The sequence below is a fragment of the Rhinoraja longicauda genome, chromosome 27, assembly GCF_053455715.1.
Source record: "Rhinoraja longicauda isolate Sanriku21f chromosome 27, sRhiLon1.1, whole genome shotgun sequence".
NCBI classification, from domain to species: Eukaryota; Metazoa; Chordata; class Chondrichthyes; order Rajiformes; family Arhynchobatidae; genus Rhinoraja; species Rhinoraja longicauda.
Genome location: NC_135979.1, coordinates 3,443,355 through 3,457,368, shown reverse-complemented (window position 1 = coordinate 3,457,368; position 14,014 = coordinate 3,443,355). Strand labels below are relative to the sequence as shown.

Genomic DNA, 14,014 nt, shown 5'->3' with positions numbered 1-14,014 from the left:
TGGGTGAGGGTTATTTTTGTTGTTATATATAAAAAACAAAATGGAGGGGAATGTAATGCATTACATCAATCGTATTGTATCTTTCCTTCAATAAAAATAAATGTAAAAAAAAAAAAAATACTGGAGTAACTCAGTAGAGTTACTCTGGAGTAAGGCAGTTTCTCTGGAGAAAGGGAATCGGTGAGATTAACGTCACCTATTCCTTCCCTCCAGAGATGCTAACCTGCAAGGTGCGGAGTGCAGGATATAATTATCCGCATTATAGCGCATCAGTTCCTTAGACAAGTCTGAAGAAGGGTCTCGACCTGAAACGTCACCCATTCCTTCTCTCCTGAGATGCTGCCTGACCTGCTGAGTTACTCCAGCATTTTGTGAATAAGTTCCTTAGACAATGTCCAATGTCCTCAATGGGGTAGAGGTGAATCAGACAGTGCCCTGGCTTGTGGATAGACAATAGACAATAGACAATAGGTGCAGGAGTAGGCCATTCAGCCCTTCGAGCCAGCACCGCCATTCAATGCGATCATGGCTGATCACTATCAATCAGTACCCCGTTCCTGCCTTCTCCCCATACCCCCTCACTCCGCTATCCTTAAGAGCTCTATCCAGCTCTCTCTTGAAAGCATCCAACGAACTGGCCTCCACTGCCTTCTGAGGCAGAGAATTCCACACCTTCACCACCCTCTGACTGAAAAAGTTCTTCCTCATCTCCGTTCTAAATGGCCTACCCCTTATTCTCAAACTGTGGCCCCTTGTTCTGGACTCCCCCAACATTGGGAACATGTTATCTGCCTCTAATGTGTCCAATCCCCTAATTATCTTATATGTTTCAATAAGATCCCCCCTCATCCTTCTAAATTCCAGTGTATACAAGCCCAATCGCTCCAGCCTTTCAACATACGACAGTCCCGCCATTCTGTGCAGAAGCCTCACCACAGAAGGAAAGATGCTGCCTGACCCACTGAGTTACTCACAACAGACACAGAATGCTGGAGTAACTCAGCGGCTCAGGCAGCATCTCTGGAGAAAAATAATAGGTGACGTTTCGGGTCGGCACCCTTCTTCAGACCTCAGTTACTCCAGCACTTTGTGTCTTTTTCTGTCATCCAGAATCTTCAGTTCCTTGTGTCTCCAAGGAAGCAGAGGTTGGTCGGTTAATTGTCTCTCTCTGGTGTGCAGGGAGTGAAAGTGAAAGGGGGATACCACGGGACGAGTGTGAATGGGCGATCGATGGCCAGCGTGGGCTCGGTGGGCCGAAGGGCCTGTTTCCAAGCTGTATCATTCATTCATTCAATCTGTTTAGTTCAATTTAGTTCAGAAATACAGCGCGGAAACAGGCCCTTCCGTCCCCCGTGCCCGTGCCGACCAGCGATCCCCACACACTCGTTCTATCCTGCACATACTAGGGTCAATTCACAATTTTTACTGAAGCTAATTAACCAGCAAACCCCGCACGCCTTTGGAGTGTGGGAGGAAACCGGAGCACCCGGAGAAAACCCACACAGGTCACAGGGAGAACATACAAACTCCGTACAGACAGCGCCCGTAGTCAGGATCGAACCTGGGTCTCTGGCGCTGTGAGGCAGCAACTCTACCGCTGCGCAACCGTGCCACCCCTTGGCTGCCCAATCTTAGTCGTTCCAGCACTTTGCGTCTTTTTTTTGCAAAGCAGCATCTGCAGTTCCTTGTTATTACATGAACCTAATTTCAGGCAGGAGTTGCAAATCCAAATTCTTGAGCTGGTTAACAATTAATTTTGCAGCCTCATTAATCCCCTATTATTCCCTCCGGAGAGCAAAACAAACAAACATTGACAAACTGCTGAGGTGCAACGTTGGTGTTTCAAGGACAGACGCAGAGTGCTGGAGTAACTCAGCGGGTCAGGCGGCATCTCTGGAGAGAAAGGAATAAGAGACGATTCGGGTCCTCTTCAGATTCTTCTCTGGTGCGGCACGGTGGCGCAGCGGTAGAGTTGCTGCCTCACAGCGCCAGAGACCCGGGTTCGATCCTGACTGATCATGCTGTCTGTACGGGGTTTATACGTCCCCCCGTGACCTGCGTGGGTTTTCTCCGGGTGCTTCGGTTTCCCCCCACACTCCAAAGACGTACAGGTTTGTAGGTTAATTGGCTTTGGTAAAAATTGTAAATTGTTCCTAGTGTGTGTAGGATAGTGTTAGTGTGTGGGGTGATCGCTGGTCGGCACGGACTCGGTGGGCCGAAGGGCCTGTTTCTGCGCTGTATCTCTAAACTAAACTAAAACGTCCTGATCTGAGATGACCCCCGTCCTGTTTCTCCAGGGATGGTGCCTAACCCGCTGAGTTGCTCCAGCACTTTGTGTCTGCCTCTGAGGGCAGTGGAGGCCAATTCTCTGAATGCATTCAAGAGAGGGCTAGATAGAGCTCTTAAGGATAGCGGAGTCAGGGGGTATGGGGAGAAGGCAGGAACGGGGTACTGATTGAGAATGATCAGCCATGATCACATTGAATGGCGGTGCGTACAGGCTCGAAGGGCCGAATGGCCTCCTCCTGCACCTATTGTCTATTGTCTATTGTCTCTCTTGGATGCAAACCAGCATCTGCAGATCTGCAGAAAAGACATTCTGGCCTTCCATCACAGTGAGGAGGTGACTGGAGGAGACTCACTGTGATGGATGTTTCTTTTGTTTGGTTTATGATTGTATGTGTTATTGCATATTTTTATTGCTTATTTTTAATTGGTCTTACTGTTGAACTGCGGGTCATTTTTCATTTCACTGCATGTGTGTGTGTGTGTGTGTGACAAATAAATTGACTATTGACTATTGAAATAAATGGACTATTCCTACCTAGATTGACAGTGTCCTTCCCCAGAGTGGGGGACTGTTGACTAGTGCTGGGGAGAAGGCAGGAGAATGGGGGTTGAGAGAGGGAGAGAGAGAGAGAGATAGGTCATGCATGATTGATTGATTGAATGAATGAATGAATGGTGGAGTAGAGTTGATGGGACGAATGGCCTCGTTTTTGCTCCTAGAACTGGTGAACCACACGCCCTGGAGTCTCTTGTCTCTGCTGAATTGAACAAGTGTCATCCTTTTTTTTTTTTACCACGGTCTTGCAATCAGTCCATGTGTGTGTGTGTGTGTGTGTGTGTGTTAGGGAAATGACGTTCAATGTTATCTGCAATCGCTTGGCAACTGTTCCTTGGAAGCCAACGCGCCTGGAGCCGGCTGTGGGTGAGAGAGAACAACACACGAGCCTGAGTCTGAGTCTGCTACACTCACCCACTCTACCTGCCCGGTCTGGGCTGGGCTGGACAGGTATGTCGACCCTGGGAAAGCCAAGAGCCACTCGCCTCCCTCTGCAACTCTCCAACAACAACAACAACAAGCCTGGAGTAAGTCCAACCTGCCGTCTATTGAGCCATTTAAATCATTGAGCTTTTATTCGCCATAATTCTGCAGTGTTGAATAAAACTTAAAGTCTGCAGCTGCTTTCACCCCCCCCTCCCCCCACCCTCACCCCCTCCCACTCCTCCACCCCCTCCCCCTCCTCCCCCCCTCCCCCTTCCCCCTCCTCCTTCCCCCTCCTCCTTCCCCCTCCCCTCCCCCAGTAACCCCTCCATCTCCCCCAGTAACCCCTTCACCACCCCCTTCCCCACCCCCACCCCCTTCCCCACCCCCTCCCTCACCCCCTTCCCCTCCCTCTCTTCCCCACCCCCTTCCCCACTCCCTCCCCCACCCCCTTCCCCACTCCCTCCCCCACCCCCTTCCCCACTCCCTCCCCCACCCCCTTCCCCACCCCCTTCCCCACCCCCTCCCTCACCCCCGTCCCCACCCCCTTCCCCTCACCCCCTTCCCCACCCCCTCCCCCACCCCCTTCCCCACTCCCTCCCCCACCCCCTTCCCCACCCCCTCCCTCACCCCCGTCCCCACCCTCTCTTCCCCACCCCCTTCCCCTCACCCCCTTCCCCTCCCTCTCTTCCCCACCCCCTTCCCCACTCCCTCCCCACCCCCTTCCCCACCCCCTTCCCCACCCCCGTCCCCACCCTCTCTTCCCCACTCCCTCCCCACCCCCTTCCCCACCCCCTTCCCCACCCCCGTCCCCACCCTCTCTTCCCCACCCCCTCCCCCACCCCCTTCCCCACCCCCTTCCCCACCCCCGTCCCCACCCTCTCTTCCCCACCCCCGTCCCCACCCTCTCTTCCCCACCCCCTTCCCCACTTCCTCCCCCATCCCCTTCCCCACTCCCTCCCCCACCCCCTTCCCCACCCCCTTCCCCACCCCCTCCCTCACCCCCGTCCCCACCCCCTTCCCCTCACCCCCTTCCCCTCCCTCTCTTCCCCACCCCCTTCCCCTCCCTCTCTTCCCCACCCACTTCCCCACTCCCTCCCCACCCCCTTCCCCACCTCCTCCCTCACCCCCTTCCCCACCCTTTCCCCTCCCTCACCCCCTTCCCCACCCCCTTCCCCACCCCTCCCCCTTCCCCTTCCCCACCCCTCCCCACCCCCTTCCCCACCCCCTTCCCCTCACCCCCTTCCCCACCCCCTCCCCCTCACCCCCTTCCCCTCCCTCTCTTCCCCACCCCCTTCCCCACTCCCTCCCCCACCCCCTTCCCCACCTCCTCCCTCACCCCCTTCCCCACCCTTTCCCCTCCCTCACCCCCTTCCCCACCCCCTTCCCCACCCCTCCCCCTTCCCCCTTCCCCACCCCCTTCCCCACCCCCTCCCCACCCCCTCCCCACCCCCCTCCCTCACCCCCTTCCCCACCCCCTCCCCCACCCCCTCCCCCAGTAACCCCGCCATCTCCCCCAGTAACCCCTCCATCTCCCCCAGTAACCCCTCCATCTCCCCCAGTAACCCCTTCCCCACCCCCTCCCCCACCCCCTCCCCCAGTAACCCCTCCATCTCCCCCAGTAACCCCTCCATCTCCCCCAGTAACCCCTTCCCCACCCCCTCCCCCACCCCCTCCCCCAGTAACCCCGCCATCTCCCCCAGTAACCCCTCCATCTCCCCCAGTAACCCTCAGTTTTAAATGGCCTCTCCTTTATTCTAAGACTGTGGCCCCTGGTTCTGACTCCCCCAACATTGGGAACATTTTTTCCTGCATCTAGCTTGCCCAGTCCTTTTATAATTTTATATGTCTCTATAAGATCCCCTCTCATCCTTCTAAACTCCAGCCTAGTCTTTTCAATCTTTCTTCATATGTCAGTCCCGCCCATCCCAGGGATCAATCTCGTGAACCTACGCTGCACTGCCTCAATTGCAAGGATGTCCTTCCTCAAATTAGGAGATCAAAACTGTACACAATACTCCAGATGTGGTCTTACCAGGGCCCTATACAACTGCAGAAGAACCTCTTTACTCCTATACTGAAATCCTCTCGTTATGAAGTCATACAGATTGAAGAACAGAGGTCTGGGGGGATGGGGGGGGGGTGGGGGGGGGGGGGGGGGGGGGGGATGGCAGAGAGATTTGTGTTTAATCAGTCCTTCCTCCATTCTGCCCTTGCCCATTGAAAACACCTTAACCCAAAGATTAGCGCTGTGACCTCTGGTCCTAGACTCTCCCACTAGTGGAAACATCCTTTCCACATCCACTCTATCCAGGCCGCTCACTGTTCTGTACTTTTCAATGAGATCCTCCCTCATTCTCTAAACTCCAGTGAGTACAGGCCCAGTGCCGACAAATGCTGGGGTTGTTTGGGGATTGGGCGGGTATGTAGATATTAAGTGACCTGCCGTGATCTTACTGAACGGCAAAACAGCTCAATGGATTCAGTTCGGTTTTAGTTTGCTGTCACGTACCGAGGTACAGTGAAAAGCTGAATAGCTCAGTGGGCAGCGGGTAGTGTTGCTGCCTCACAGCGCCAGAGACCCTGGTTCCTTCCCGACTGCGGGTGCCGTCTGTACGGAGTTTGCACGTCCTCCCCGTGACCTGCGTGGGTTTTCTCCGAGATCTTCAGTTTCCTCCCACACTCCAAAGACGTGCAGGTTTGTAGGTTAATTAGCTTGGTGTAAATGTAACATTGACCCTAGTGTGTATAGGGTAGTGCTAGTGTGCGGGGATTGCTGGTTGGTGTGGATTCGGTTTGGCTGAAGAGCCTGTTTCTGCGCTGTATCTCGAAACAAAGGGTTCAGTTGCCACTCCCAAAGCTGTCTCATGTCCTTGTCATTAATTTCTGAAAAAAATAGGACTCTTCCAGGGGGCGGCACAGTGGTGCAGCGGGTAGTGCTGCTGCCTCACAGCACCAGAGACCCAGATTTGATCCTGACCTCGGGTGCTTTCTGTGTGGAGTTTGCACGTCCTCCTTGTGGCCACATGGGTTTTCTCCGGGTGTTCCGGCTTCCTCGCACATCCCAAAGACATGCGGGATTCAAGTTCAAGTTCCAAACACTTTTTGTCCCCATGGGGCAATTTACAAAGGCAGGTAGACTAGTACCAAAACTATTGGGGGGGGGGGGGGAGGGGTGGGGGGGGGGAGGAGGGGTGGGGGGGGGATGGTGAGCAGAGGTGAGCAGAGGGACACGAGTGGTTGGGAGTTGAGGAGCTGAACAGCCTTGGGGACAAAGGTTGCCCTTCTCTGTGTGCTACAGCCTGGGCAGTGAAGCCGGCGTCCTGAGGGGAGCCACTCAAACGCAGAGAACAGGACGTGTGAGGGTCCTGTAAAATCCTGCCCGCTGACCTTGGCATCTGCTGGTCGCATAGGGTGGCGAGAGAGGGCTCTGGCAGGGAGTCCAATAATTGTGGAACAGACTTTGGCTGTGTTCTGAAGGCTGAAAGAGTGGAACCAGCAGGTGAAGGAGAATGTGATGACGCGCTCAATGAAGGAGTAGTAAAACGTTATGAGAATGTCCTTGCTGACCCCAAAGAAACTGAGCCTCCTCAGGAGATACTGCCGCTGCTGGCATTTCCTGAGGATTCCCTCTGCGTTGGAGGCAAATTTGTAGGTTGAACAGCCCGTGTTAAATTTCCCTTCGTGTGTAGTCGGGAGTGGTTGGGAAAGTGGGGTAACATAGAACTAGTGTGAACGGGTGAATGCTGGTCAGCATGGACTCGATGGGCCGAATGGATAGACTCGCTTGTACTCGCTGGAATTTAGAAGATTGAGGGGGGATCTTATAGAAACGTACAAAATTCTTAAGGGGTTGGACAGGCTAGATGCAGGAAGATTGTTCCCGATGTTGGGGAAGTCCAGAACCAGAGGGGAAGTCTTTTAGGACCGAGATGAGAAAACATTTTTTCACACAGAGAGTGGTGAATCTGGAATTCTCTGCCACAGAAGGTAGTTGAGGCCAGTTCATTGGCTATATTTAAGAGGGAGTTAGATGTGGCCCTTGTGGCTAAAGGGATCAGGGGGTATGGAGAGAAGGCAGGTACAGGTTACTGAGTTGGATGATGAGCCATGATCAGAGCGGCACGGTGGCGCAGCGGTAGAGTTGCTGCCTTACAGCGAATGCAGCGCCGGAGACTCAGGTTCGATCCTGACTACGGGTGCTGTCTGTACGGAGTTTGTACGTTCTCCCCGTGACCTGCGAGAGTTTTCTCCGAGATCTTCGGTTTCCTCCCACACTCCAAAGACGTACAGGTATGTAGGTTAATTGGCTGGGCAAATGTAAAAAAATTGTCCCTTGTGGGTGTAGGATAGTGTTAATGTGCGGGGATCGCTGGGTGGTGCGGACCCGGTGGGCACAAGGGCCTGTTTCTGCGCTGTATCTCTAAATCTAAATCATATTGAATGGCGGTGCAGGCTTGAAGGGCCGAATGGCCTACTCCTGCACCTATTTTCTATGTTTCTATGTTCCTATGAGCCACTCAAACGCGGAGAACAGGACGTGTGAGGGTCCTGTAAAATCCTGCCCGCTGACCTTAGCATCTGCTGGCCGCATAGGGTGGCGAGAGAGGGCTCTGACAGGGAGTCCAATAATTGTGGAACAGACTTTGGCTGTGCTCTGCAGGCGGTTTCTGTTCTGAAGGCTGAAGGAGTGGAACCAGCAGGTGAAGGAGAATGTGATGACGCGCTCAATGAAGGAGTAGTAAAACGTTATGAGAATGTCCTTGCTGACCCCAAAGAAACTGAGCCTCCTCAGGAGATACTGCCGCTGCTGGCATTTCCTGAGGATTCCCTCTGCGTTGGAGGCAAATTTGTAGGTTGAGCAGCCCGTGTTAAATTTCCCTTCGTGTGTAGTCGGGAGTGGTTGGGAAAGTGGGGGTAACATCGAACTAGTGTGAACGGGTGAATGCTGGTCAGCATGGACTCGATGGGCCGAATGGATAGACTCGGCTTGTACTCGCTGGAATTTAGAAGATTGAGGGGGGATCTTATAGAAACTTACAACATTCTTAAGGGGTTGGACAGGCTAGATGCAGGAAGATTGTTCCCGATGTTGGGGAAGTCCAGAACAAGGGGTCACAGTTTGAGGATAAGGGGGAAGTCTTTTAGGACCGAGATGAGAACGTTTTTTTTCACACAGAGAGTGGTGAATCTGTGGAATTCTCTGCCACAGAAGGTAGTTGAGGCCAGTTCATTGGCTATATTTAAGAGGGAGTTAGATGTGGCCCTTGTGGCTAAAGGGATCAGGGGGTATGGAGAGAAGGCAGATACAGGTTACTGAGTTGGATGATCAGCCATAATCATATTGAATGGCGGTGCAGGCTCGAAGGGCCGAATGGCCTACTCCCGCACCTATTTTCTATGTTTCTATGTTTCCACGCTGATTGGATTGGTCGTATTTTATTTTTATCCCATTAACCCTAGATGTTTATAAAATACATTTGTACTAAAAAAAAATTTAAAATAAATTCATATTCATAAATTTGTTTAAAATAATTTCGAAATCTTGTTATGATAAATTGTTTGGCCATGTATTGATTAAATAGGTGACAAATATGTTTAAAGAAACAAAAATAGGTGACAAATATGTTTAAAGAAACAATTTTCGCAGTTTGGGCTCCTAAATTATATTTAACGTTATTATGGAATCACAAAGTGAAGTTAATTGCAATTTATCTTTCACAATTTCCTTTGTTCAAGATGAAGGCAAACATATTTTTGCTAAGTAGGTTTGTAATTTTGGGTGCAAATTTTCGCAGAGCACATATATTTTCAATTCTAAAAAAATATATATATATCTGATTAATCATTTTCATTAGAATCCACAGTCTGGTCTCGGGAGTCCTCCTGGCTCCTGCGACGTGAGGAATTTTGCGGTACCCTGTGTTTTCATCCAATAGAATAATTTGCCTTGCCCGCACTGAATCTCCATTTCATTTCCTAGATAATTAGAAGAGAACAAGAGTGACAGTTTCTTAATCTAAATAAAAGATTTAATCAGGGATATGCTCATATTTCTCAATGATGGCAGCTCGTGGTGGTGATATGTTGTGGACATGTATCCCTTTCCACATTGTTTAAAGTGTCTTTCCTTGCCTTGACGCATATTACACAAGACCATTTTTAATATGTAGAAAGCAATTCTTCTTGTTTTAATAAAATGCCGTGAAGACGGGAATTGAGTTTGCATCCCCATCCCCCAGAGAATCCAGTACAAAATCCTCCTCATGACCTACAAAGCCCTCCATAACCTGGCCCCATCCTACCTGACTGACCTCCTCCACAGAGACACTCCCACCTGCACCCTCCGCTCTGCTGCTGTCAACCTCCTGTCCCCCCCCATCCGGACCAAACTCAGATCCTGGGGGGACAGGGCTTTCTCCATCGCTGCTCCCACCCTCTGGAACTCACTACCCCAAACCATCAGAGACTCCCCCTCACTCTCCACATTCAAAACATCACTGAAGTCTCACCTGTTCAACACTGCCTTCAACCACTGACCGTCACCTCACCTTCTGTCTCCTTTTCTGTTCGTTTATTTATTTATTTTTATGTCTTATTTACCATGTAAAGCGTCTTTGAGTGTCTAGAAAAGCGCTATACAAATGTAATGTATTATTATTATTATTAATATTTCGTGTGGAGCCCTGGCGGTTAGTTTAACACAGCGAGGAAACAGGCACCCTTTAGCCCAGCGATCCCCGCCCACTAAGATTCACACACACACACACACACACACACACACACACACACACACACACACACACACACACACACACACACACACACACACACTCACACACACTCACACACACTCACACACACACACACACACTCACACACACTCACACACACTCACACACACTCACACACACTCACACACACACACACACACACACACACACACACACACACACACACACACACACATACAGACAGACATATACACACACATATACACACACAGACATATACACACACACACACACACATACAGACATATACACACATACACACACACACACATACAGGCATATACACACACATATACACACACAGACATATACACACACACACACACACACACACACACACACACACACACACACACACACACACACACACACACACACACACACACACACACACACACACACGCACACACACGCACACACACACAGATACACAGTCATATACACAGATATATATATACACACACACACATGACAATTTTACATTCATACCAAGCCGACAAAGCTATATGTCTTTAGAGTGTGGGAGGAAACCAAAGATCTCGGCGAAAACCCTAGCCTGTCACTGGAGAACATACAAACTCCGTACAGACAGCACCCATAGTCAGGATCAAACCCGGGTCTCTTGCCCTGTAAGGCAGCAACTCTACCACTGCACCACCATGTTTGTGATGGATCTAAGTTGCTGTCTAATCATTGCAGATCACTATTGAGGCCTTGCATTTACCATGGTTGCCCCTTCTGTGGAGTGTCTCCCACTTCAGTTTTTGCTGGATTTTGAATCTGAGAGAGTAATTGAGGTAAAAATATTTTTAGAAGAAATAGACCAAATGCGGGAGTAACTCAGCGGGGCAGGCAGCGTCTCTGGGGAGAAGGGTCTCGACCCGAAACGTCACCCGTTCCTTCTCTCCAGAGATACTGCGTGACCTGCTGAGTTACTCCAGCACTTTGTGCCTAACATCGGTATAAACCAGCATCTGCACTTCCTTCCTCCTCTCCATCGTTCTCTCCTTTGATAACTCTAGTTCTCTTAATTGTGGAAATCCTTCCTGCCCTGTCTCTGTTCAAGTCAACTTTATTTGTCACATACATATACAAAATGTGCAGTGAAATGATAGTGGCAACGCCTGCGGATTGTGCTAAACTACAAAACAGAATAGAGAAAAAATAAATGAACGCAAAAAATAAATTAATACAGTAAATTAAATGAGTCCCTGGTGATATGAGAGTTAACAGTCCTGATGGCCTGTGGGAAGAAACTCCGTCTCATCCTCTCTGTTTTCACAGCGTGACAGCGGAGGCGTTTGCCAAACCTGTTCACTCCCAAGATGGCTCCCAACCCAGAAGACCATTTGCCTTCCTTAGCCACAAAGGCAGATCTACAATCACACATTACAATCGCTCCACACTCTTAAATCTCTAGTCCGACGGCAACGTGTCTTTACCTTGCACTGAACATTATTCCCTAATCAGTATCTATGCACTATAAATGGCTCGATTGTTATCATAGTGTGTGAGGAGTGGATGAGAAAGTGGGTGAACACAGAACTAGTGTGAACAGGTGATCGATGATTGGCGTGGACTTGATGGGCCGAAGGGGCAGATTCCGTGCTGTATCTCTAAAAAGTTATTCATAGAAACATAGAATATAGGTGCAGGAGGAGGCCATTCGGCCCTTCCAGCCAGCACCGCCATTCATTGTGATCACGGCTGATCATCCACAATCAGTAACCCGTGCCTGCCTTCTCCCCATATCCCTTGATTCCACTGGCCCCTAGAGCTCTATCTAACTCTCTCTTCAATTCATCCAGTGATTTGGCCTCCACTGCCCTCTGTGGCAGACAATTCCACAAACTCACAACTCTCTGGGTGAAAAAGTTCCTTCTCACCTCAGTTTTAAATCCCCCCCCCCTTTATTCTAAGACTGTGGCCCCTGGTTCTGGACTCCCCCAACATTGGGAACATTTTTCCTGCATCTAGCTTGTCCAGTCCTTTTATAATTTTATACGTCTCTATAAGATCCCATCTCATCCTTCTGAACTCCAGTGAATACAAGCCCAGTCTTTTCAATCTTTCCGCATGTTCCCTTTATCATGAAAGGGGGGGGGGCATTTAAAACTGAGGTGAGAAGGAACCTTTTCACCCAGAGAGTTGTGAGTGTGTGGAATTCTCTGCCACAGAGGGCAGTGGAGGCCAAATCACTGGATGAATTTAAGAGAGAGTTAGATAGAGCTCTGGGGGCTAGTGGAATCACTGCGTATGACTCGATTGTAATCATGTGTTGTCTTTCCGCTAACTGGTTAGCACGCAACAAAAGCTTTTCGCTGTACCTCGGTACACGTGACAACAGACTAAGCTGAAACCTCCCCTTGGCTGAAGTGCTTTCGTTCCCAGTTGGAGCAGAATAATAGATTTTTGTCGTAAACTGTTCCTCTTGGGTTAAAGGTTGAGGAATGTTGCCGTTGGACACTTTCCAAAACTCTCCATCCTTACACCTTTAACTCAACAAATTCAAATAGATTGTATTTGCCAAGTTTTCTATTTTTGCTTTCTGACCCGATAGATTTCTATTAGTGATGTTCAACGCCTGTATCTTTCATCCATTTCATATCTTCATTCCTCAGACTGAAGATTACACCAGCCATTCTATCACGGAGGGAGGAATAACTTCATCTAAATTCCAGCCTATTTCACGCAGTTATGCACAATATAAATGATATACGGATTAGTGCTTAAAAAAAAAGATCAATACCTGTAATTCTTAAAGATAAATTATTAAGCCTCGAATGAAATCCATGGGCTGCTGATCAGAGATGATATCTTTGAGGGTGTTCCCTCTCTTTGTTGAAGAGGGGTGCAGATGTACACAAGATCGACACAGAAAGCTGGAATAACTCAGCAGGTCAGGCAGCATCTTTGGAGAAAAGGAATAGGTGACGTTTTGGGTCGAGACCCTTCTTCAGACACAAGGATTGATTGTCTCTTTGCCATCATCGGCCTGGGTAGCGTGGATGTGGAGAGGATGTTTCCACTAGTGGGAGAGTCTAGGACCAGAGGTCACGCCCTCAGAATTAACGGACGTACCTTTGGGAAGGAAATGAGGAGGAATGTCTTTAGTCAGAGCACGGTGAACGCAGAAGGCTGTGGAGGCCAAGTCAATGGATATTTTTTAAGGCAGAGATAGATAGATTCTTGATTAGTACGGGTGTCAAGGGTTATGGGGAGAAAGCAGGAGAATGGGGTCAAGAGGGAAAGATAGATCAGAACTGATTGAATGGCGGAGTAGACTTGAAAAGTCCGGGAGCAGAGCAAGGACGCCCGTTGGCTGAGCAGTAAAGTAAGTGCTAATCACAGTTGAACAGGCAGTTTAAGTGAGAAGTCAGGTAAATTGGACAATCAGGCAATTTAAATTGGTGATATAAGCAAGGCTTACAAAAGGGTGCAGCCCTGTTCAGGTGCAGCCCAGTGAGGGAAGTGCGAGTCTTTGGCTGCGAGTCTTCGGCGAGGAGGCTGAGGTGAGGAGGATACCATTGTTTTAAGCCAGAGCTGGTTATAGGCACAAGGTGATGGCGGAAAAGTTGGTGCGGTGTGTTTCCTGCAGGATGTGGGAAGACAGGGACGTCGCGGGAGCTTCTGGGAGCTACACCTGCAAGAACTGTGTCCAGGTGCAGCTCCTGAAGGGACGTGTGGTGGAGTTGGAGAGGCAGTTGGATGACCTCAGGGCCATCCGGGAATGCGAGAGTTTCCTCGACAGGACCTATTGTGAGGCTGTCACGCCAAGGGTCCAGGTCGAGCGAAGGTGGGAGACTGTTTCCGGGGGGAGTGGACGTGGACTACAGGAGACCCCAGTGGCTGTGCCTATTGCAAATAGGTATACCCTCTTGGGAACTGTCGGGGCAGAAGACGTTTCCAGTCCGAGTGGCGGACCTGTTGGCAAGGATACTCGACAGGGGAG

At 50.2% G+C, this 14,014-nt stretch overlaps 1 protein-coding gene across 1 annotated transcript in view; it reads left to right on the top strand.

Annotated features, from left to right (window-relative positions):
- The first annotated feature begins 3,179 nt into the window (after nt 1-3,179).
- pacrg (PARK2 co-regulated) overlaps nt 3,180-14,014 on the top strand; it is a 185,104-nt gene continuing 174,269 nt past the window's right edge. The window contains exon 1 of the mRNA XM_078423011.1: nt 3,180-3,372. Coding sequence (XP_078279137.1) covers nt 3,298-3,372 — 75 coding nt within the window. The 5' untranslated portion in view covers nt 3,180-3,297. The remainder of the gene's footprint in view (nt 3,373-14,014) is intronic.